Source organism: Babylonia areolata, chromosome 9, assembly GCF_041734735.1.
Source record: "Babylonia areolata isolate BAREFJ2019XMU chromosome 9, ASM4173473v1, whole genome shotgun sequence".
NCBI lineage: Eukaryota > Metazoa > Mollusca > Gastropoda > Neogastropoda > Buccinidae > Babylonia > Babylonia areolata.
Window position 1 is genome coordinate 12,801,551 of NC_134884.1, and position 26,489 is coordinate 12,828,039.

A 26,489-nucleotide genomic window follows, 5' to 3' on the forward strand; every position below is an offset into this window, starting at 1 on the left:
AGCGCAGAGTTAACTAATCCTTTTACTGAGAGTCTGTGCGCCTTGCACACACACACACACACACACACACACACACACACACACGTACGCAAGCACGCACGCACACACACACACACACACACACACACACACACACCTTATACAATAGTGCGTCTGAAGCATCTGTACCGGAAAAGCAGGATCTGAATTTACATATCTGAAGTCTATTAACACCACCTCCCCTGCCGACCCCGACCTGCGCCCCGGGAAAAAAAGTGTGTAAAATTCACGACAGGCAGAGAAAAGAGGCACACAAAAGAATGCAGTTGTCAGAGAAACGGTGGTCACAGTTGTTGCTTTGTTGTGCATGTGCCATGTGTTGGGAGTCTCCGAAAGAGCACAGCCTTTATGGAATACTTTTAGGGTTGAAAAGAGAATTTCTTGATTTTTTTTCCTCTTTGGTTAAGGATCTCTATGTCTCTGTTATATAAGCTTATGTTTATCTGTCTGTCTCCCCTTCTCTCTCACTCTCTTTCTGTCCTCTCGCTTTCCCCAAACTTTTTTCTCTCTCTCTGTTACTCCATTATTTTCGACTTTAATGAACCGTCAATCCGTGATGTACTGTGCTGTAGCGGGGTGACTGGTCCACGTGACTGTGGGGCAGGAGTGAAGGGTGTGGATGACACCTTGGGTGTGTCACTCCGTGTGTTGTTCACTTCTCTCTTGGGAAGCTTTGTGATCGTGCGTTTCCACACCTCTGTGTTGTCTGATACGTGGGATTTATTGGAATGGTTCCTCTCTGTGTGTGCGTGTGTGTGTGCGTGTGCGTGTGCGTGTGTGTTTGGATGAATATATGGGTGTGTGTTTGTCAGTGTCTCTGTCGTATACATTTAATAGCATTTATCATATTACGTACAGTGTATATACACTGATAAAGAGAGAATGAAACTTCTTGCGCCCAAATACGTCATGATATTGTCTTGTGTAGGAGAGAGAGAGAGAGAGAGAGAGAGAGAGAGAGAGGCAGGCACGACACAAACACAAACAGATCATCCACAATGATGACACGAACGGTTTCCCATACGCATCCATCTCTCTCCTTCCTCCCGCACCCCACACTTCCTCCACCACCCCTCCCCTCACCCCCACAACCCTCAGCCACAGATGTCCGAAACCCTGCAGGCTGACTGAGACTGCAACATAGAGGACGTGTGTGTGTGTGTGTGTGTGTGTGTGTGTGTGTGTGTGTGTGTGCATTACGGTGTGTGTGTGCTGGTGAGTGAGTGAGTGAGTGAGTGTGTGTGTGTGTGTGTGTGTGTGTGTGTGTGTGTGCGTGCGTGTGTGTGTGCATTACGGTGTGTGTGTGCTGGTGAGTGTGTGTGTGTGTGTGTGTGTGTGTGTGTGTGTCTGTGTGTGTGCGTGCGTGTGTGTGTGCATTACGGTGTGTGTGTGCTGGTGAGTGTGTGTGTGTGTGTGTGTGTGTGTGTGTGTGTGTGTGTGTGTGCATTACGGTGTGTGTGTGCTGGTGAGTGTGTGTGTGTGTGTGTGTGTGTGTGTGTGCGCGCGTGTGTGTGTGTGTGCTGGTGAGTGAGTGTGTGTGTGTGTGTGTGTGTGTGTGTGTGTGTGTGCGTCTAACTGCGTGCATGTGTGTGTGTGTGTGTGTGTGTGTGTGTGTCCCATAGAGCGCAGTGACGACCTACACACGGCGCCTGACTAGCCCATGTAGCGGCACAGACACCGTGCAGCAGTTGACATGCTGGTTGTCACAGTGCAGCCCACTGTGCTGAACCTGCTGATGTGTGTCACTCAGATGAAGAAACTGTACTGACAAAGTTTGTGAGAGTGTCGTTACTTCGGTGTGTACAACAATTGACAAAGAAAGGAAAGGAGAGAGAGAAAAACAACAAACAACAAACAAAACCAGAACGTTTTATGAGAAAAGATATTTTTTAGTTCGTGACTGTTTCACCAGTTGTGTAATAAGTTGTTTTTTGTTTTGTTTTGATTTCCGGTAAGAAATTTTTACGTTGTGTTGGTAATACGCAACAGAAAATTGTGAACGTTTATCTTTTTTTGTGTGTGTGTTTTGTTTTGTAGTTGTTGTTTATTCATTTTCAGAAAGTTTTCTAATGAGTTGCAAAAGTTGGTTTTTCTATGCAGCGTTCTGTTGCGGAAAAGGGGGAGCTTGGAATCAGACATTTAGGGTGCTATGAATATGAGCATTTGAGAAAATACCATGTTGATAGAAAGAGCGATGAAGTTAAGAAGGAAAGGAAAGAAACAAAGAGTGGAGTTATAAGGAGAAAGCAGACAGAAAAATATGGACCTCATCCCAATTTAATCATGTCATTGAGAAAGAAGACACAGTTCTTAATTTCTCAAGGGAATCCATAAGCAAACTTGTACAAGCTTTTATTGAAATCCAGCTCTGAAAATGGAAACAAAACATTTTTTTCACGTGAGCATGGAATTAAGAAATATGTGATATAAGATATAGATAAAGTGAAAATAGAATCAAGAAGTCACAGAATGATAAGACAGAAAATAGAATCAAGAAGTCACAGAATGATAAGACAGAAAATAGAAGGAAAGACGTCACAGAATGATAAGACAGAAAATAGAAGGAAAGAAGTCACAGAATGATAAGACAGAAAATAGAATGAAGGAGTCACAGAATGATAAGACAGAAAATAGAAGGAAAGACGTCACAGAATGATAAGACAGAAAATAGAATGAAGGAGTCACAGAATGATAAGACAGAAAATAGAAGGAAAGAAGTCACAGAATGATAAGACAGAAAATAGAAGGAAAGAAGTCACAGAATGATAAGACAGAAAATAGAAGGAAAGAAGTCACAGAATGATAAGACAGAAAATAGAATGAAGGAGTCACAGAATGATAAGACAGAAAATAGAAGGAAAGACGTCACAGAATGATAAGACAGAAAATAGAATGAAGGAGTCACAGAATGATAAGACAGAAAATAGAATCAAGAAGTCACAGAATGATAAGACAGAAAATAGAATCAAGAAGTCACAGAATGATAAGACAGAAAATAGAATCAAGAAGTCACAGAATGATAAGACAGAAAATAGAATCAAGAAGTCACAGAATGATAAGACAGAAAATAGAATCAAGAAGTCACAGAATGATAAGACAGAAAATAGAATCAAGAAGTCACAGAATGATAAGACAGAAAATAGAATCAAGAGTCACAGAATGATAAGACAGAAAATAGAATGAAAGAAGTCACAGAATGATAAGACAGAAAATAGAAGGAAAGAAGTCACAGAATGATAAGACAGAAAATAGAAGGAAAGAAGTCACAGAATGATAAGACAGAAAATAGAAGGAAAGAAGCAAAGGAAAGACAATGAGCAGCCACAGTGAGAAACGTCATCCTCTTCTTCCAGCCCTGACACAGCCCATCATCATCATCATCATCATCATCATCATCACCATCATCATCACCATCATCATCATCATCACCATCATCATCATCATCAGAATCGTCGTCGTCATCATCATCATCACCATTATCATCATCATCATCATCACCATCATCATCATCATCATCATCATCATCACCATCATCATCATCATCAGAATCGTCGTCGTCATCATCATCACCATTATCATCATCATCATCATCATCGCCTTCATCATCATCATCATCACCATCATCAGAATCGCCGTCGTCATCATCATCACCATCATCATCATCATCATCATCATCATCACCATCATCATCATCATCATCACCATCATCATCATCATCATCACCATCATCATCATCATCACCATCACCATCATCATCATCATCACCATCATCATCATCATCACCATCATCATCATCATCATCATCATCTCATCAAGATAGAAGGGGAAACACGGTAGAAGTGACAGAATCGCAGCAAAAGTAAAAATCTACAAATAAGCAAACGAATAAAAGCGGTAATGCATGTATAAGCGAACTGATGAATTGTCCAATTTCAGTTTGAAGGAAGTGTCAAGGTGTGCGGACAGATCCATATACGCTGCATCGCATATCCTGTTACAAAGCACCAGATGGCTGACCTTGGCACAAACTGAAGGCACTGACCAGGCCGTGATAACTACGACAGAACTGAACATGGCACCGAACCACACAGTGTGCGTTTCTCGTGTAATAATACTATCACATGAACATGTTCGTTCAAAACGCTGATGTAAAACCATCACTGCATTCGCGACCTTTGCAACTTCGGAACCAGTCAGTCCGAAATGTGAAGGATGCCATGCATTTCGAAACACGAAACAGTTCATTCATACATAAATATCCATTTGCAATGAGAAGGATAAGATTAAACAAGCATGGACAGTACATACAGTAACATCCCCTCAAACCTGATCAGATACCCTTTCAATTTTAGTCAGTAACATTCAGCAGGCGATTCTGCTGTGCGGATCTTTTGAGCGTCATTCTCTTTTCCTCATTCTCATTCCTGTCTTGGACAGAGGGCTCGATTCATGTCAAAGTTCTGATGAACTTAAACCAACAACAACAGCAGCAACAACAACATGTAAGCATGTCTTCATTGCTGTCTGGGTTTGTAGGACGTTCAGCATCAGTACTGTGCAGTCCTCTCCTCTGACCCCTGCCTGTCTCACGTGCAGGGTGTCCCTGGACAGGGCTGTACCGTGTGGCCTTGTTCGTCTTGTGTATGCCGGGTGTGCGGGGTGGTGCCTGCTGAGTGTCATGTGGTCCTGTTTTCATGACCCAGCACACCAACATGTTCGATGGGGGTTACTGACGTGGTGTATATTGTGTCTTCTGCATGCGTGCAAACACGAAGCCGGGTAGGGTGAAGACACCAGCAGGTTTACGCATATGTTGGCCTGGAAGGATGGGAAATACCCCCTCCCCCTTCACCCAGCAGGCGATGTTAGGATTGGAACCAGGAACATGAGGGCTATAGACAACGATGCAAGTCCAATGCGATCATCTGTCAGCGGCTGTGTCCTATCTATGAAGACCGATTTCTTTAGATTTGGGCGTCCATTGTAGATTTGGGACTGCGCCACAAGGCTGTTTTCTATGCTTCCTTTCAAATATTTTACGTCGTCAAGGGAAAACAGGTCAGTTGTATTATCATAGAACAGGCTGGATGAGAATCAAAATTTCCTTTGCCATAGAAAATTTGATGCGAGTATCCAGAGGCCGTCCCTACTGACAATATCAAATGCCATAGTAAGATCGATGCGGGTTACACACAGATACTGTGGTCTACGGCATTGTTCATCCTGACGATCAGTGAAGACAGTGGCAAAGAGACTGGTGGCAGCGGGCAAGGTCCTCAGTGAAACGCTGGTGAATCAACGGTTGGTGACGAGGAATCGAATTTGGCAACAACGGGAAAGGAAGTGTCCTTGAGTTGTCCATTTGTTGTGAACAGCGAAGGTTTGTGACACCCTGAAGTCTGTGGCCACGTCCTCTTCTTCTCACATGTTGGCCACAGTGCCGGGAAGGCTTTGACTGTCGTCGTTCCCGCTGTCAGGAAGATTTCTGCAGGAGTGCCGTTCGTCCCAGGCAGTGGCAGAGATGACTGAACTCAGTCTGGCTGAAGCCTGTCTATGAATTCGATTCATAACCACTGTGTATCATAATAATATTGTAAACAGATGAAAATTAAGAATCTTTGGACTGAAATAAACCAACAAGGCAATGTTTTGAAATGAATCCCAGCTGTAACACAAAGTGAAACCCCCCCCCCAAAAAAAAAACAACCAAAAACCAAAACAAAACAAAAACAAAACAACCCCCCCAAAAAACAAAAAACAAAACAAAAAGTAAACAACAACAACCCTCCCCCCAAAAAACAACAACAACAAAACAACAACAACAACACACACACACACAAAACCAGGCGGTATACAAATAGATATCCAAACACATGGGTAAATAGTCATACATAAGTGTACAGGCAGGCAAGAAAATGTGTAGGCAGTTAGGTGGCTAGATAGGTAGGTGGCCACGAAACATCTGAAACTCTGTGTGTGTGTGTGTGTGTGTGAATTGAACAGGAAACCTTTGCACGGAACGGAAAAAATCACCGAACAGAAACTTTTAGAACGCTGGAATAAACGAAACTGACTCCTCAGTTTGTGTTTAGAACACTAATAATCCATTGAATTTGACAGAAAAAACTGTGATCTGACCGGTAGAAGCACTAAACAGCGACAAAAGCTGTACTTCAGCCGCAAAAGAAGTGACTGTGTATGGACGTGACCTGAGGTGCTGTATGTCAACCTGACAGACCCGTGGCAGCCATGTTTTCCTCATCGTCCTTCACGCCACGCACGTCCACACTGCCCGGGGAGCCTGACCCTGCCGTGCAGCGGGACAAATACACCCTGCTGGATGGTACACCTCTCTTTCCTTTCCTCTCTGTCTGTCTGCCTCTTTCTATCTCCCTCTTCCTCATGTATGTGTGTGTTTGTGTGTGTGTGTGTGTGTGTGTTCCTTACTCTCTATCTGTGTATGTGTGTGCGTGTGTTCCTCTCTCTCTGTCTGTGTGTGCGTGCGCGCGCGTGTGTGTACTATGTGTGTGTGTGTGTTCCTCTCTATCTGTGTGCGTGCGTGCACGCGCGCGCGCGCGCGCGTGTGTGTGTGTTCCTCTCTATCTGTGCGTGTGCGTGTGTTCTTCTCTCTCTATCTGTGTGTGCGTGCGTATGTGTGTGTGTGTTCGTTCTTTAGTTTAGCGTCTTTTCACTATCAGTGATATTAGACGTTAAAAAAAAAGGGGGTGGGGGGTTGAAGGGGGGGGGGCAGGGAACAGGAAAACAGAAAACTAGAAAACTACCAAAAATGCATAACTAACATGTAATTACATTTAACAGTAACAATTCAATAATAACAATGATAATAATCAGAAGCAATTAACACCATTCTGAAGTGCATTAAAGGAATGTAGAAATAGGGCTATGAACTAATGCCTGTGAAAGTTCAACCTATAAGAACCTCGTCAGAAATAACTTTACAAAAATCATCTGCAGAATAATTATTCTCTTTGAAATACTTGGGCAAAAAGGTACGTAACTGCTGACAGTGAAACAAACAATGATGCAAGCTGAACTGCTTACCACAGATGCATGTAACATTTTTACTATACTTTGTCTTCAGCGCATCAAGTTTTATGCGGAAGAAAGTAGAGTTTATTAATCTCGTATAGCAAGCTGATGGATTCGGTATCTTTTCTTTAATAATATTATCGGGGAATAATGTTCCTTTATGTTTTAAAAACTTTTCTTTCCTTCGGTTATGAAATCGACCCCATGCTGATTTTTCTAACAAAGTGTATGCCTCTTTTACGGAAAGACGGACATGTATTTTTGTCGATTTTTCTGAATCTTGTGCTCATCTTTTAGCTGCTTTATCAGCAGCTTCATTGGCATGAATGCTCACATGAGAAGGCACCTAACAAAAACTGACCTCAGTCCCTTTAATCCTTAAACAATGTACCAAATGATTTGCCTCAATAACTAAGTCAGGTCTTGTTTCAAGGCAAAATAATTCTAGAGCATAAAGTACTGATCTGGAATCAACAAAGAATGCTATTTTCGAGAAAACTATTTGATGGCTCACTAAGTAGTTCAGAGCTTGTATAATAGCAATTAGCTCAGCTGTGAATATGGAAAGATGTTTTCCAATAAAGTAAGATTTTTCAACTTTAAAGGCAGGAATATAGAAAGCCGCACCAGCATTTTTGTCATCAAGAGCAGATCCAGTGTGTGTGTGTGTGTGTGTTTGTGTGTGTGTTTGTGTGCGTGTGTGTGTGTGTGTGTGTGTGTGTGTGTGTGTGTGTGTGTGGTGTGTGTGTGTGTGTGTGTGTGTGTGTGGTGTGTGTGTGTGTGTGTGTGTGTGTGTGTGTGTGTGTGTGTTTGTGTGTGTGTGTGTGTGTGTGTGTGGTGTGTGTGTGTGTGTGTGTGTGTGTGTGTGTGTGTGTGTGGTGTGTGTGTGTGTGTGTGTGTGTCGCAAAACAGTGACTTCCCCTCTTCCCCTTTCGGTCTGTGACTGCTTTTGTTTCTTTTAAACAACTATGTCTGGTGAATTAGACTGTTTCAACACTGCATACACACACGTACGTGAGCGCGCGCGCGCACGCACACACACACATGCATACACGCATACACAAACATACATTCATACACACATTCATGCATGCACACACACACACACACACGTCAGTCACCACCACCATCACCAATAATAATCATCATCATCATTATGAACGCACGGACCTTTCCAGTTCCTCCTGGTCCTCCCCCATCCTCCTCCCTCTCCTCCCAACCACCTCAGCTCAGCCATCCTCATTCCTTCCTCCACCAACTGTTCACGCCCAGCAAGGCTGTGACAAAGTGTCCCTTATGTCCCAGGTTGGCCGGCCCCTCCTGCCGTGTTGCCACAGGATATAGGGGGGTGGGGGTGGGGGGTCCCGACAAACAAGGCAGGCAGACAGAGGGGGCTTATAGTGAGAGAGAGAGGGATGAGAGAAAGGGGGGATGGGGTGGAGGGGGATGAGAGAGGGGGTATGGGGGTGGAGGGGGAGGGAAGAGAGGCAGGGAAGGGGATATTTTTTTGCAAGGAAGACCAAATGTTTGTTATGGGACTTAGGGTATAACCATTTTCTTACCATTTTTTAAAGTGTTTCGTAAACCCGTCTGTTGCACACTAAAACCAGTACACCCTCTCTCACTCGCTCATTCGTTCTCACTACACATTCACATCAGTTCATTCTGATCTTGTATGTGTTATTTTGACTGAAGATGCATCAGACAGACGAGCACTCGTACGGCAAAAACACGCATTTGAATTACGGTTTCGTTTCCGTCGATAGTTCCGACCCCCCCTCCCCACTCCTCCAAACTACCCACCTACCGGTCCAGTTTACAATCATTTTAGCGATAATACAATGCACTCCATTATTTCTGTATGTTAGGAGCTTACACACAGAGCATTGTGGTGAGTGAGGTTAGTTTGACAGTCCTGTCTTCACCTTCCTGTGACCCCAGCTGTCCACACTGAAAACAGTGGACCCCCTGCCTCTCCCCCCTGTCCCCTGTAGTCTCCTCACACAACAAACTCACTGTACCTTTTACATTGTCATTGGATTTTAACACACCCAAACCTCCGCTCTTGGGCCCCCCTCCTCCCCCAACCCCCAAGTGCATTTCCTCCGTGTCTTTATTTGTGCCAGATGAGAATGTGAGCCATTTGTGGCCACCGGAACACGATTTCATCTGACCATCTGCTGTCTGTTACAAAAGAATTCGTTTATTGTACAAATGCTAGATTTGTAACAGTCCATACGGATCTATCAACGTTCTATCAAACAGAAAAAACGTTCTCCCACTGGTGGAAAGGGTCTGGCACAAGTGAAAGTGACTGACTGTCAGCTGTTTGAAGTATGATTTTTCTCAAGGCCTGACAAAGCGCGTTGGTTACGCTGCTGGTCAGGCATCTGCTTGGCAGATGTGGTGTAGCGTATATGGATTTGTCCGAACGCAGTGACGCCTCCTTGAGCTACTGAAACTGAAACTGAAACTGAAGTATGATGCATCTGTCCTCATTTAGATGTTTGGAGAGATCAGGTTTTTGACGCTATCACCCCAGGGTGTGTCAACACACTGTTGTATGACGTGATAGTATCAACACACAGCTGGCCAAACCGTTACTGACAGTCCTGCGCTGGTGCAGATATACACGGGTGCACGGAGAGAGAGAGTGTGTGTTGGGGGCGGGGCGGGGAGGTGGAGGGGGGGGGGGGGGGGGGGGCCGGAACAAAACGAAGTAGTTCTATTTCACTGGTTAATTAATGAGCCTTTTTCCCACCCAGCCCTGTATTTGTTGGGTGAGGCGGGGAAGTGTGGCATTGGTGACGTAACTAAACTCGCAGTTGACGCTACCCGGATTTCCACGTGTTACAGAAACAATACATTTGTTAGAAGTCATAGAACCCTCGGGCTTAGCGGCCAAATGATCACAGTGGCTGATGGTTGTGGCGCAATTGAACATGGAAGACAGGAAACCACGTGACATGAACGACCAGCTGTTGTGTTGGGAATGTTACCTCATCTTCTCTTGGCCATGTTTAGTGATGTCACCGTTTATTTATTTATAGTCTGTTCATGTAAGATGATGATATTAGACTGAAAGTAAATGATATTATTATTATTTTTTTTATTGTTGTTGTTGCTGTTATTTGGATTATTATTATTTCGATCATAATGATGATGATTGTTATTATTGATTAGAAATCGACATTTCTGTATAATCGAATGAAAAGGGGGACGGTTGAGGTGGAGGGAAGGGGTGGCAAGGGGGGGGGGGAGGCTAAGAAAGGAAGAGAGAGAGAGAGAGAGAGAGAGAGAGAGAGAGAGAGCAGAATGTGGAAAAGATAGAGTACAAAATGTAAAATGGAGATGGTGAGTGTCAGTGTTTGGAGAAAGATAAAAACATAATATTGGAAGGGTGTGTGTGAGAGGGGGGACGGGGGAAGCGGGATTAGGACAGAAATTAATCAATAATCAAATATTGTATGCACTACTTCTGTAGATTATTATTTGAAAAGAGGTTCAGGTAGGGACCTACAATAAATAACCTGGACTATTCAACACATAACTAGCTAACTTTAATGAAGAACAGTTTGAAATATATAACTTTTTCCCCCAAATATTAACTTTTGAAACTGGTAACACGTGTTCAGTAATTTCTGGAGGCAAAAAAGGTTTCATTACTAAACAGCGGGTTAAAACGTGATGTCACCCAACTTATCAATGGGGTGGTTTCTTATCCACTAAAAGTGCAGCTGAGCATTTAGCCGTATTTATTCCTTGAAGGCTGAGTTTGATCAAGCCATCACCACCAAAAGTGCAGCTGCTACCAATCCACATTAAACTGACTCAAATCATATGTATTCTGCAATGCTTTTGCGGTCCAGTTATAAATTTTCCAGCAGCAGTTTGTCAGAAATCGATTCATTGTGATGACCGTAATTACTGGTCAGATCAGACTGTGAGGCAACATGAACGGAAATCAGTAGCCCACAGGTAGTATCACAGTGACCCATGACCTCCCAGACTTTCGTCTACTGACAGGTGTAAAACGCACTTTATGTTCGGTATAGTTAGCGTTTTTATCGCCGTCATCTCATGTCATCGTCATGCTCTGTTGGTCTTACACACCTACGCCCAAGGCACATACATTTTTTTTTCTTAATGTTCTGCTGCAGTACGTTATATTGTATCTCTCTCATCTCATCTCTCTGTTTCTGTCTCTGTCTGTCTGTCTGTCTCTGTCTTTGTCTCTGTCTCTGCCTGTCTGTCTGTCTGTCTGTCTGTGTATCTCTCTTCCTCTCTCTGTGCAGTATGTGTGTGTGTGCATGTGTGCGTTTGTTCACATGGGAAGAATGTGTGCGCACAACTGAATGTTGAAGAACATGAGCTTACATTTCTACACAACTGTATCATGTCTTACATTACTGTTTGTGAGTGTCAATACTGTTTTCATCACCACGGTCAGTTCCTGCTGACACCAGGTTATACTAAGTAAGTTCCGTGAAATGTAACGCCATTGTGATCAGAACACACCGACAGTATGTTCCTCTTCCGTCATTGTCAAGATGCATCAAATGCTGCTGGTGTTTCGTGAATTACACCAACATGTAACTGAAAGAATGATGAGGAATTTATTTGTCCGGACCGAACAGTTTAACATAATAACAGCAGAAAATGAAGAAGGTCGAAACATGGGTCAGGCATCTTGCTTCGCGTCTGACATGTGTGCGATGTTTCGGAGCTGCACACATCTTGGGAATTTGACGACTGCTAACCGTTCGTCCAGTGAGCTGAGCACGTGTCATGGAGATGGATGGTGGCGGCAGCGTAGTGACTCACACCAGGGCCAGGAAGACAGACCAACATAGTGACTCACACCAGGGCCAGGAAGACAGACCAACATAGTGACTCACACCAGGGCCAGGAAGACAGACCAACATAGTGACTCACACCAGGGCCAGGAAGACAGACCAACATAGTGACTCACACCAGGGCCAGGAAGACAGACCAACATAGTGACTCACACCAGGGCCAGAAGACAGACCAACATAGTGACTCACACCAGGGCCAGGAAGACAGACCGACATAGTGACTCACACCAGGCCAGGAAGACAGACAACATAGTGACTCACACCAGGGCCAGGAAGACAGACCAACATAGTGACTCACACCAGGGCCAGGAAGACAGACCAACATAGTGACTCACACCAGGGCCAGGAAGACAGACCGACGTGCATCTGACTGATTCACACTCTGCATGTGCACTGCTCTTTGTTTGGGGTGTGGGGCTTTCTTAAAAAAAAAAAAAAATCCTCGTCTCCTTCATGGATATTTTGAAACAATAAAAAAGAGAAACTTTGAGCGGAGTTTTGGGTGTTGTTGGAGAAGAAAAAATCCAGTGTGCGGTATTCACATGGAATACTTATTATTTAAAAAAACAAAACAACAACAAAAAACAAATAAAAAAACAAACAAAAAAACACACAACAACAACAACAATAAAAAAAACCCGAGGGTTTTCTTATTAATTTCTTTACTAATACAGTAATAGCAACATTTGCTGTTGTTGCTGCCCCATCATCCGCACCTTTCGATAACACTGATTGCTCATACGTCGCCCATCCCCAGTTCACATGTAGACAGACATCCCCAGTTCACATGACCCCAGTTCACATGTAGACAGACATCCCCAGTTCACATGTCCCCAGTTCACATGTAGACAGACATCCCCAGTTCGCATGTAAACAGACATCCCCAGTTCACATGTCCCCAGTTCACATGTAGACAGACATCCCCAGTTCACATGTCCCCAGTTCACATGTAGACAGCCATCCCCAGTTCACATGTAGACAGACATCTTCAGTTCACATGTAGACAGCCATCCCCAGTTCACATGTAGACAGCCATCCCCAGTTCACATGTCCCCAGTTCACATGTAGACAGACATCCCCAGTTCACATGTCCCCAGTTCACATGTAGACAGCCATCCCCAGTTCACATGTCCCCAGTTCACATGTAGACAGCCATCCCCAGTTCACATGTCCCCAGTTCACACGTAGACAGACATCCCCAGTTCACATGTCTCCAGTTCACATGTAGACAGACATCCCCAGTTCACATGTCTCCAGTTCACATGTAGACAGCCATCCCCAGTTCACATGTCCCCAGTTCACATGTAGACAGCCATCCCCAGTTCACATGTCCCCAGTTCACATGTAGACAGCCATCCCCAGTTCACATGTCCCCAGTTCACATGTAGACAGACATCCCCAGTTCACATGTAGACAGACATCCCCAGTTCACATGTCCCCAGTTCACATGTAGACAGACATCCCCAGTTCACATGTAGACAGACATCCCCAGTTCACATGTAGACAGCCACACCCACTTCGTCTGCCGAAGTCCCGGCACCGGCATCACACACGGAGCCACGAGTTAGGGAGTGTATTACTGCCTCATTATTATATAGCAGTCGCTGTGTACACGAATGAAAAGGTTGTTTGTTTTTTGGGGGGAGAGGTGGTGGTTGTCTTTTTTTTTTGGCGGGGAGGGGGGGTGGCGGGGGAGGGGGGGGGGGTGTAGGTTGTAATGATACTGTGCCAGTGCCTTGTTCTCTGGTAATCATGTAATGTTCTCCGGTTACAGGCACGGAGAAAGTTTTTATCGTCAGTTGTTGATTGCAGCGCTGTTGTGCATTGCCGACTTGTCATCGTTTTGCAGTCGTCGTTTACACGTAATGACGACGTTTTTGTTATCAATCACTGGGTAATTACGGCACTTGTGTGCAAAGGTCAGGGGACTAATTAAAGGTCACTTGTTGTCTCCCTTCACTGCTTCGTAAATTTGGGGGATCGTTTTTGGTGGTGACTGTTGTTAGCTTCATTGACGATGTGTTTCCGTTAGGTTTTGTTTGTTTCTTAGCGAGAGTGCGAATAAGGATTATGGACATATTTTCATGACACACAGTGGAAATAACTGTTATAGGGCAAGGACCAACGGGGTAGTGGTCCTGATCTGTGTCTTGATCCAGCGAGTTTGTTAGAAAAATTCTTCACATTTGGACATCGGCAAAAGGTAACAATGGGTATGATGTCTTGAGAACACGTGGATGGATGACTACGACACTTTGTGGAGAGACAGGCCACTGGGCAGTGATAATGTCTCTTTGTTTTCTCTTTCTGAGATAATTACTTTATTCTGGTTCTGATCTTGACCTGTTTAAAAAAAAGAAATTGATCATATCTAGATATACCAAAACTCGAGACAAAGGAAATATGTATTTTTGTTTTGTTTGTTTGTTGCTTGTTTGTTTTGTTGCTTGTTTGTTTTGAAAGAGCCAGGCACCGCAGTACACGCGAGTTCTGATAAATTTGCGAGCAGGTAAAATGCACCAGTGGCGATAAAACACTGTCCGTGATCCAAACATTCACACGGAGTCACCCCCTCCCCCATCTTTGCTGTTTCCCTCCTGTCCTCCCTCCCCCCCTCCCCCATCTTTGCTGTTTCCCTCCTGTCCTCCCTCCCCCCCTCCCCCATCTTTGCTGTTTCCCTCCTGTCCTCCCTCCTCCCCCCTCCCCCATCTTTGCTGTTTCCCCCCTGCCCCCCCTCCCCCATCTTTGCTGTTTCCCTCCTGTCCTCCTCCCCCCTCTTTGCTGTTTCCCTCCTGTCCTCCTCCCCCCTCTTTGCTGTTTCCCTCCTGCCCCCCTCCCCCATCTTTGCTGTTTCCCTCCTGTCCTCCCTCCCCCCTCCCCCCTCCCCCATCTTTGCTGTTTCCCTCCTGTCCTCCCTCCCCCTCCCCCATCTTTGACTGTTTCCCTCCTGCTCCCTCCCCCTCCCCCATCTTTGCTGTTTCCCTCCTGTCCTCCTCCCCCTCCCCCCCCCCCCATCTTTTGCTGTTTCCCTCCTGTCTCTCCCCCTCCCCCCTCCCCCATCTTTGCTGTTTCCCTCCTGTCCTCCACCCTCCCCCCCTCCCCCATCTTTGCTGTTTCCCTCCTGTCCTCCTCCCCTCCCCCCCCCATCTTTGCTGTTTTCCCTCCTGTCCCCCCCTCCCCCATCTTTGCTGTTTCCCTCCTGTCCCCCTCCCCCCCCCCCCCATCTTTGCTGTTCCCTCCTGTCCTCCTCCCCCCTCCCCCCATCTTGCTGTTTCCCTCCTGTCCTCCCTCCCCTCCCCCCTCCCCATCTTTGCTGTTTCCCTCCTGTCCTCCCTCCCCCCCTCCACATTTTGCTGTTTCCCTCTGCCTGTCCTCCCTCCCCCCTCCACCATCTTTGTGTTTCCCCATCCTGTCCCTCCTCCCCCCCCCCCTCTCCCCCTCTTTGCTGTTTCCTCCTGTCCTCCCTCCCCCCCCTCCACTTTGCCTGAGTTCCCTCCTGTCCTCCCTCCCCCTCCCCTTCTTTGCGATTCCCTCCTGTCCTCCATCCCCCCTCCCCCATCTTTGCTGGTTTCCCTCCTGTCCCCCCCTCCACCCCATCCCCCCTCTTGCTGTTTCCCTCCTTGTCCTCCCCTCCACCCCCCATCCTCCCCCCCCCCCTCCCTCCACCCCTCCCCCATCTTTGCTGTTTCCCTCCTGTCTCCCTCCACCCCTCCACCCCCTCTTTGCTGTTTCCCTCCTGTCCTCCCTCCCCCCTCCACCATCTTTGCTGTTTCCCTCCTGTCCTCCCTCCCCCTCCACCATCTTTGCTCTGTTTCCCTCCTGTCCTCCCTCCCCCCCTCCACCATCTTTGCTGTTTCCCTCCTGTCCTCCCTCCCCCCTCCACCATCTTTGCTGTTTCCCTCCTGTCCTCCCCCCCCCCTCCCCCATCTTTGCTGTTTCCCTCCTGTCCTCCCCCCCCCCCCCTCCACCATCTTTGCTGTTTCCCTCCTGTCCTCCCTCCCCCCTCCCCCATCTTTGCTGTTTCCCTCCTGTCCTCCTCCCCCCTCCCCCATCTTTGCTGTTTCCCTCCTGTCCTCCCCCCCCTCCCCCCTCCCCCATCTTTGCTGTTTCCCTCCTGTCCTCCCTCCACCCTCCACCATCTTTGCTGTTTCCCTCCTGTCCTCCCTCCCCCCTCCACCATCTTTGCTGTTTCCCTCCTGTCCTCCCTCCCCCCTCCCCCATCTTTGCTGTTTCCCTCCTGTCCTCCCTCCCCCCCTCCCCCATCTTTGCTGTTTCCCTCCTGTCCTCCCTCCACCCCTCCCCCCTCTTTGCTGTTTCCCTCCTGTCCTCCCTCCCCCTCCTCCCCCATCTTTGCTGTTTCCCTCCTGTCCTCCCTCCCCCCCCCTCCCCCATCTTTGCTGTTTCCCTCCTGTCCTCCTCCCCCCCTCCCCCTCCCATCTCTGGGTTCTTCATCCTCTGCTGAGATTACACGATGTCAGAGAAGAGAAATGTGTGTGTGTGTGTGTGTGTGTGTGTATGTGTGTGTGTGTGTGTGAGAGAGAGAGAGAGAGAGAGAGAGAGTGCGTGTGTGTGCCGTTTCTCGTGTAACTGAATACCTTTACGGAATTTTAGACAGATCGCACCATAACGCAGCCCGTTCTGTTATCTTGACTGTTGTTTCAAAGACGTGATTTCATACCTGTGCGCGCTGTGTTGAAGACATCTCCGTTTATCCTCACATCCCGTCACTGTGTATACTGGACAATACGAGACATGTTCATGTCAGAAAACCCGATAGGTTACACCTTCATGAAAATGTTTTCATATTTCATGATATAACATATGAAACATTTGGCATTGTGCTCACAATCAGTTACAATAGTCACACCACCTGGTTAGTTTTGAAATACATTTTTTTGAAAATAATATTTGATGGATTTAGTATTATGCATTGTATACATTCTAGAAAGAAGTAAAAGGTACACGTAGGTGCACAGATGGACGTCATCCGCTCTCACACTCATGTTTTAGTGGATCTTTTATTTACAAGAGTTTTCACTTTTGCCCTGAATATATTAATTCTTCATGTTTTGTTATTCTTTGTCTTGTCAGATGAAGAGGTGTGTGAGTTCAGGTGATGTTTGTGGCGTGGTGTGTGTTGGTTGGGGAATGGCATGATGGGCCATGCGTTGTGCACATGATGCTGTTTTAACACGTTTTGTTGTTTAGCTTTAGGTGGTTTGCATGGTGTGTGTTCACACGAACTGATTATTTTAATTACTGTGTGGTAGTTACCAGTATATCCCTTTAGCTATATTTTCTTTTTACTGCCCTTACATTTTACCGTAAAGCGCGGTGAGCCTGCTGTTGGCATGGAGCTATGTGCTCAACAACACTCCGCAATATACTACAATGTATTTACAATGTATGTGTCAGCGTCTGCTGTGTTTAAGAGTGAAATCGAGAGAGAGAGAGAGGGAGGGACACTGAACACTGAACACTTTAATGTCAATAGCTTTACAGCCCTAATGACATGGGGGTTCATAATACAAATAACAACATGCATCAATAGTAATGATATTGATGAAAACCAAAGCCAAAACGAAATCAATCAATCTGTGCAACAAAGTGCAGTTCGACCATCCATTCAAAGTAATGGCATGTAGTGAGAAATAAAAACAAAAACATATATAAATGTATAACATAAATATTTTCCATATGAGAATGACAACACAGATTTCACTTTTCACAATCAGCAACACCTGATACTATTTTATTATTGTTGGTTTTTTTCCGTCGCATGTTATTCGCTTCGGCAATATATTTTGCAAGTGACTGTAGTGAAGTTTCCTGATTTAGATTAAGCACTCCAAAAATATCTTCATTCTTTGCTAAATTTGTTTTAAATACAACACATTTTTCTCGAATATCGTCATAAGCTTTACAACTAAACAAAAAATGTAATTCATCCTCCCTTGAATGACCGCACATCGGACAAGGGGAGAGTAACGAGGGCTCAGTCTGAAACCACTTTTCATAAGCATTCAAACCAATCGTTCTCGTTCTAAATCTGGCGAGACTTGTTCGGTGCCACTTGTTTGTCACGACTGTGATATATTTTTCTGTTTGAAATATACTTTTAAAACTATAAAACCATCTATATTTCTCAGTGCTTTCCATTTTACAGTGCCAATTCTGTTTATATGAAGCAATTAGCCTATCTTTGAATTCTGAAACAAATCCTTCTACACATCCAACTCCCTGACACATCCACACAATCCCAAATCCATTTACAGTTAATGTCTTCCTTACAAAATATACCCAGTTTTCCTTCCCTCTCTCATGTTCATTTACTAACATTTCATACGCCTGCTTACATAATCTCGATGTGGGTAGCCTTATTAATTTTAACCAATATTTTATACATTTCACACATGATTTAATGTATAATGGGTATCTACCACTTTCTCCATATAATACAGTATTTGAAGCATGTAATGGAACATTTAAAAAAACATTTAATAGCTAATGTATGTACTTTTTCTAAATCTTTGTTATCAGAAAGTCCCCAAATTTCGGCACCGTATGTTATCATTGGTTCTATTTGAGTATCAAAAAGTTTCCAAAATATATATGAATCTATCGAGCCTAACTTACGTAAACACCTTAAGATTTCTATAACCCTCTTCTTCCCCTTTCTACAAATCTCTGCTACTGTCCTTGTCAAACTCAGCTTAGTTGTAAAAATCATACCAAGATACTTATAAGCATTAGTTACCTTCACTTCATCAGTTCCATAGTGCCATCTTTCATATCTAGACAGGTAACCACCTTTTCTAAACACAACTACATTTGTTTTCTCAAGATTAACTTTTAAAAATAATCTATCTGCTTCTTGCTTTAATATGTTCAGCTGATTTTGAAGTCCTATGGCCGTGTCAGACAAAAGAATTACATCATCTGCAAATAATATGAGAAACAGTTCAACAGCCCCAGGGATCATTTGAATCCCATGTCTTCCTTTTTTCGTTATCTCTCCTGCCAGTTCATTAATAAAGAACGAAAACATCATAGGGCTCAACAGACATCCTTGTTTTACGCCACGTGGGCAATCAAATACATCTGAATATACACCCTTCTCACGCACACACGCTAAAACTGCATCATATACACCACGCAGTGCCATATAAAACTTACCATCAACACCAGTTTTACGTAACACATTCCATAAACTATTTCGATTCACAGAGTCGAAGGCCTTCTGAAAATCTAGGGAGAGAGAGAGAGAGAGAGAGAGTATGATTTGTTAAATCACCGTTCTGTTTCTGTATCACTGTCAGCTTATAGCGTACCACTTTAGATTTTGAGAGAAGCCATTTCTAATGCAGTGACAAATCTACACAGGACAACCAACAGACTGTTATATAAGGTGAAAGGAAACAAATAGGAATGTGTCATTTCCCAATCACACACACACACACACACACACACACACACACAGATTTCCCAGCAGCAGTGAGGTCGCTGTGTGACTGTGTGTCAGTGTCACACCAACAGCCTGTCAACTGTTCCGTGCAGCTGTACACAGGTCAACACCATGTCACTGATCACCACGCCCCTTCCGTGAAGGATGTGAGAGAGAGAGAGAGAGAGAGAGAGAACAGAAGAGAAATAGGATAAGGAGAGAGACACATTGCAAGACGGACAGAAGGAGAGAGACACATTGCAAGACGGACAGTAGGAGAGAGACACATTGCAAGACGGACAGTAGGAGAGAGACACATTGCAAGACGGACGGACAGAAGGAGACACATTGCAAGACGGACGGTAGGAGAGAGACATATTGCAAGACGGATTGCAAGACGGACAGAAGGAGAGAGACACATTGCAAGACGGACAGTAGGAGAGAGACATATTGCAAGACGGACAGTAGGAGAGAGACATATTGCAAGACGGACAGTAGGAGAGAGACATATTGCAAGACGGACAAACTCAGATACGTAGTAGAAAGGGACAGAGAAGGGCAGGCATGAAGACAGACAGACAGATAAACAGACTGACAGACAGACATATCTTTCTGCATGAATACCACAGTACGTCAACCAGCTAAGGAGAAGAAAGGTATGGAGAAAGTACGGACAATGGTAACAGCGCAAAGTGTTAGCTCAAAAGAAACGTTACATCCACAAATGACATAATTACATCTTTGTCTTTGATAACAGCGAAGAAAAAAACAACAAAAACAAACAAACAAACAAAAAAAAAACCCACACACCTTGTTTGCTGTCACTAGGTTCAGTTTCAAGGAACTGTCAAAGACTGATCCAATATGGCTGCACCACGTAATCATAATTGGTATTCATATAACACTGCATCTTGTGCAGAGACATGTCATTCACACGCATGTCATTCACACGCATGCATAACTCTAAACTTGAGAAACTGAAGACAAAGAAGAGGCAGGGGAAGGAGGCTGTCTTGGAAAAAGGTGGGTTTTAAGGCCAGACTTGAAAGAGCTGAGTGTGGAGACCTGACGAAGCGAAAGAGGAAGTTCATTCCAAAAACAAGGTCCATAGACAGAAAGAACGTCGACCGACAGTGGAGTGTTTGAGTCTGGGTATGCGTAAACAGGGTGGGTCCGAAGCCGATCATAGAGAGCGAGATGGGGTGCAGAGGTGAAGGCAGCCACAGAGATAGGAAGGGGTAGATTTGTGAATACATTTATAACATAGAGTGCTGATCTTGTACTTTATTCTGTTTTGTGACAGGGAGCCAATGGAGATGTCGCAAAAGAGGAGTGATGTTCTCAGATCTGTTCTTTCTGAAGACAAGTCTGGCACGCACATCTGCTAAAGAAATGATAAATAAGATAAATACGATGGATCAGATGCCTGACAAAACACTGGTCGGGCCTTGGGAGCCTTCCATAGGTTTGTAGAAACATCAGCATGAAATGAGAATGAAAGCAAACAAGTAAATACATTGAAATATAATGAAAACGAAAGATACATTGAAGGCAAATGATTGAAGCAAAGTAAGAATAAAAATGGGCCACATCCAGCGAACGTGTGTATACCCACAAACACGCGTGCATACACACACAAGCGTGCAGATGCACACACACGCATGCATGCACACAAACATGCACGCGCGCACACACTGACACAAATACAAACACACACACTGACACAAATACGCGCGCGCGCATACACTGTGACACACACACACACACACACACACAGTATCAGTACACTACACATTCATACATTGTTTTCTTTTTCTTCATCTTGCGTTACCTTTACCCACGCGAACTAATGCCACTTCAGAAAAGGGAATGACAGGGCTTTTCTTCTGTAAAGAGGAATCATATGGTATTTCGCGTTGTTTCTACAAGATGTTATTGATTATTCTCGAGCTACCCGGCAAATTGGACATCTGCATAAAAACGATATTGTCGTGTTCCTTTTAACGAGAGAGAGAAAGAGAGAGAGAGAGAGAGAGTTTTGGAAGTTTCCTGTTCGTTTTATTTACTTTTACAGTACGGCAAAACTTCTGAGCTTTGAAACCTATAACGATTTGGAGATTGTCAAAGAAATGTAGCGATCGGTGTACTGTAACAGTCACGATAGATAGTATCAAAGCAATATGAGAGAGAGAGAGAGAGAGAGAGAGAGAGAGAGAGAGAGAGAGAGAGGTTATCTCTTTCTTAGTATCTCTGTCTGCCTCACCACTTGCCTCAGACACACTCACGCGCACATACTCACACACACACACACACACGCACGCACACACACACACACACACACACACACACACACACACACACACGTTTCTCATCACCTGAACTGCACCATGTCATTAACAACGAGCAGGAGCAGACAGACAGGCAGTGTATGACAGGAACCTGTAGATCATCATCAGCCAGGAATGGGCAGTCCTAGTCTGCTGTGTGCTGCGTGGGACCACTACACTGAGAGATTTGTTTACATGGTCCCTGCTTTGGACCACTACACTGAGATTTGTTTACATGGTCCCTGCTTTGGACCACTACACTGAGAGATTTGTTTACATGGTCCCTGCTTTGGACCACTACACTGAGAGATTTGTTTACATGGTGCCTGCTTTGGACCACTACACTGAGAGATTTGTTTACATGGTCCCTGCTTTGGACCACTACACTGAGAGATTTGTTTACATGGTCCCTGCTTTGGACCACTACACTGAGAGATTTGTTTATTTGTTTACATGGTCCCTGCTTTGGACCACTACACTGAGAGATTTGTTTACATGGTCCCTGCTTTGGACCACTACACTGAGAGATTTGTTTACATGGTCCCTGTTTTGGACCACTACACTGAGATTTGTTTACATGGTCCCTGCTTTGGACCACTACACTGAGAGATTTGTTTACATGGTCCCTGCTTTGGACCACTACACTGAGATTTGTTTACATGGTCCCTGCTTTGGACCACTACACTGAGAGATTTGTTTACATGGTCCCTGCTTTGGACCACTACACTGAGAGATTTGTTTACATGGTCCCTGCTTTGGACCACTACACTGAGAGATTTGTTTACATGGTGCATGCTTTGGACCACTACACTGAGATTTGTTTACATGGTGCATGCTTTGGACCACTACACTGAGATTTGTTCACACAGTCCATGCTGCTGCTCTGTCTGTCTGTCTGTCTCTCTGTCTCAATGTTTCTCAGTCACATGCCATGCATACTTCTAGATCAGTATACGCAAATGCTTTCTTTCTCGCGTGCACACATACACATACAAACACGCACGTGAACACACACATACACACACACACACACACACTCTCTCTCTCTCTCTCACACACACACGCATACACACACACACACACACACATACACACACACACACCTCACATTTATTTGTATCAAATCACTGAAGTTAAGCCCAAAATACATCGAATACACTTTTTACGTTTGCTTCAACACTGATGTGAAGGGCCTCAACAGACAGGTGTCTCAGTGTTATGCAAGCATAGCAAATCTCGCCATGAATGTAACAAAAACTTGAGTCAGGTTTTATTCGCAGCTGGTAAAAAAACACCACAATGACAGAGTACAGTTCTGAATGTGCTATCACGCGGCATGTTAATGACTGTACTTGCTTTGTGGAAACGCACTCATACCACTTTTCACAATGACACAATGCAGCGATACGTTTTCTGATTATTTCTCTCTCTCTTTGCTTTCTTCCCCTTTCTTTTCCACCCTTTTTCTTTCTCATCTTCCCTCTAAAAACTTTGTTCTTTTCTTTTTTTTCCTGTAAAAAAATGTTTTCCAACTCTTTTCTTTTCCACTCAGCCCCATAACGAAAAGTCCTGTTTGAGGTGTATGAGCGATGAAACCATGACATCATCCTGGACTTGCTCAGTGACCACAGTTTCAGTGGCGTCACAGTGTTCGGAAAAAGTCATATACGCTTTATAACCCAACGCGCTGCATTCACGTGTGGGTGTGGGTGGTGTGTGCAAGGTGGTTGAGCTGTGCCAGTTAACATTCCGGGCAGAGGTGGGATGAGTGTGGGGGAGGGGAGAGGTGGGGGGTGGGGGGGGGGGGTAGTGAGGAGATGGAGGGTTAGAAAGAGAAGGGTGAGGGCATGGCGGTAGCGGGGGGGGGGGGGGGGGGGGGGGGGGGGGGGGGGGGGGGAGTAAGTAGGTGTCTCTGTTTAGATGGGCATGGTGTGGGTGTCTGTCTTTGCCTCTCTATCTCTCAATATTTGTTTGTTTGGCTGGTTCGATCTCTCTCTCTCTCTCTCTCTCTCTCTCTCTCTCGGCGCGCGCACACACACATACATACACACACACACACACTCCGTGACACACATTCACTCAAACACACCCCATGCACCCACGCACTCACACAAACCCACACCCACCCACCCACGCACACAAGAGTACATGGCTGGACACACACAGACAGACACACGAAGACGAGGTGTAGTTGGCAGACAGTTAAACAGGTCATGTTTGCACTGAGACACTTGGCGTAGACTCCAACGACGAGGCACAGAATGTGAAATCATGTTTTTGAGAGAGAGACAGAGAGAGAGAGAGAGAGAGAGACGCTTTTTGACGCTTTGATGTTTTACTGTCATTGACTGTACAGTCCTTGTGACAGGGGGGAACAATACATTATCAGGAAACACAAGATCAAACAAAGAAACATAAAAAAAATCAACATTCTCATCACACATACAAATAATGTATATACCGACAATGGGACAAACATAAATCAACTGATCACTTCGGTCAGCTCGACCATCCAAAATGAATAAATATTCCGGTATACACATGCACACAATCATGTGTATCTATCAAATTATCATCAAATAATATGTCCTATAATAGTTTTTTTTTCCCATAAATGAATAAATGAATTTTGCTTTACTCATACATGTACATCTAAACTTCTGTTTATCATTTTCTTTCGAAAATCCCATGCTTCTGAAATAAATTTAACAAATGATTTTATGATGTCTTCATCATTCGATCTGAGCAGCATTGTCGTATCTTCTCTTCTTACTACATCCTTTTCAAAAAAATACATTTTTTACGAATAAAATCATAAGATTTGCACTGAAACACAAAATGTTTTTCATCATCAGTAGCTGAGTTACATATTGGACAGGGAGACTGTGTTACTGTGCCAGTTTCAAACCATCTTTTATTGGCACTAAAGCCAAGTGTTCTCAGTCTAAATTTGGCTAGGTTTGTTCTGTGCCACCTGTTTGATATTATCATAATAAATTTTTCTGTTTGGAATATACTTTTAAATGAAAAGAACCAAGTATATTTTTTCTTTGCATTCCATTTGTGCACGCCAGTTTTGTTTGTATGATGCAATCAGTCTATCTTTAAGTTCAGAAATAAATCCATTTTCATACCCTACGCCCTGGCACAACCATACAATTCCAAATCCATTTTCTATTAATGCCTTCTTAACAAAGTATGCCCAGTTTTGCTTCCCTGCTTCCTCTTGTACCAATATCATTTCATAAGCTTGTCTACATAGCCTTGATACTGGTAAATGTGTTACCTTAATCCAGTATTTAATACATTTTACAAATGTTCTCAAATAAAGTGGGTATCTGCCTGTCTCCCCGTATAGAATCTTATTTGATGAATGAAGTGGAACACCAAGGAAACGATTAATAGCAAATGTGTGTACTTTTTCTATATCCTTATTGTTGCTAAGACCCCTGACTTCTGCCCCGTAAGTCAGCATAGGCTCAATCTGCGTATCAAATAATTTCCAAAATATACAAAGACCAATGCAATTTAACTTTCTAAGCGATCTGATTATTTCTATGACACCCTTCTTCCCTTTTCTATATGATTCCTCCCAAGCATGCTTCAAACTTAGTTTCGTTGTAAAATAAAGTCCTAAGTATTTGTAAGAGTTTGTTACCTTTACATCTACGAGAGAGAGAGAGAGAGAGAGAGAGAGAGAGAGAGAGAGAGAGAGAGAGAGAGAGAGAGAGAGAGAGATGTATGTGTATCCCATGAATGATAATACTCATGGCTAGACCATGAAAACAATTCGTGAAGAATCAAACCAACCAGTTCCAGGTCAGCGCTCTGCTCTTTTCAGTCTGTGTCATGGATTCCCCAATTCAGTTTGACAAGTCTCTCGAAATACACCTGTTTCTGTACTGCCCACTGAATAGTGTGTTTCTGGAACTACTTCTTCTTCTCTCTCTCTCTCTGTGCGTGCGTGTGTGTGTGTGTGTGCGTGCGTGTATATATATATATATATATATATATATATGTATGTGTGTGTGTGTGTGTGTGTTTGTGTGTGTGTGCGCACACGTTTGTGTATGGTATGTCGTGGTTGCACGTATATTTATGCATTTATAACCTTTGTTGTTAACTGCAAGATCCCCTTGTTCTGGAGGTGTGAGAGTCAGTCTGTGATCTTCTCCTGATCATCATCATCATTATAATTATTAGTATCATTATCATCATCATCATCATCATTGTTATGATTATCATCATCCTCACCATGTGACCCCGTGATGTGCTGTGCTGTGCTGCAGACGGCCAGCTGAAGCCGAAGCACGTGGACCTGAGCCGCACTGTCAACCGGCACGCCCACCACACCAGTGACTATGAGATCCCCAACCTGGTGCTGCGCCGTGGCCAGACCTTCGAGATGATCATCAACTTCGAGAGGACCTTCAACCCCAAGGAGGACTCGGTGGTGCTCAAGTTCGTCACAGGTCAGTGTCGCTGTCCGTCTGTGCACTGGAGCTTTGTCATCACGTGTCTGTCAGTGTGTCTGTCTGTTGGTCTGTATTATGCTTGCCGGGAGAACCTTCAGTGCGGGTGGGAGTGCTTTCAACGCTAATTCTGGTCGATTCAAGCGCGTTGGGTTACGCTACTGGTCTGACATCTGCTTGGCAGATGTGGTGTATCGTATATGGATTTGTCCGAACGCAGTGACGCCTCCTTGAGCTACCGATACTGATACTCATTGTGGTCGATGAGAGTCAGGTGTGTCATTCTGCCTTTTTCTGTGTC

At 44.5% G+C, this 26,489-nt stretch overlaps 1 protein-coding gene across 8 annotated transcripts in view; it reads left to right on the forward strand.

Moving 5' to 3' along the window:
• Window positions 1-26,489, forward strand: part of LOC143286063 (hemocyte protein-glutamine gamma-glutamyltransferase-like) — a 131,171-nt gene that overhangs the window by 76,802 nt on the left and 27,880 nt on the right. For 7 of the 8 annotated variants that reach the window (XM_076593613.1, XM_076593615.1, XM_076593616.1 and 4 more), the window contains one exon: window positions 26,006-26,188. In XM_076593613.1, the coding sequence (XP_076449728.1) occupies window positions 26,006-26,188 (183 nt within the window). Of the gene's footprint in view, window positions 1-1,732; window positions 1,991-6,042; window positions 6,383-26,005; window positions 26,189-26,489 lie in introns of those variants that run through there. The other variant, XM_076593620.1, reaches the window with a different exon arrangement.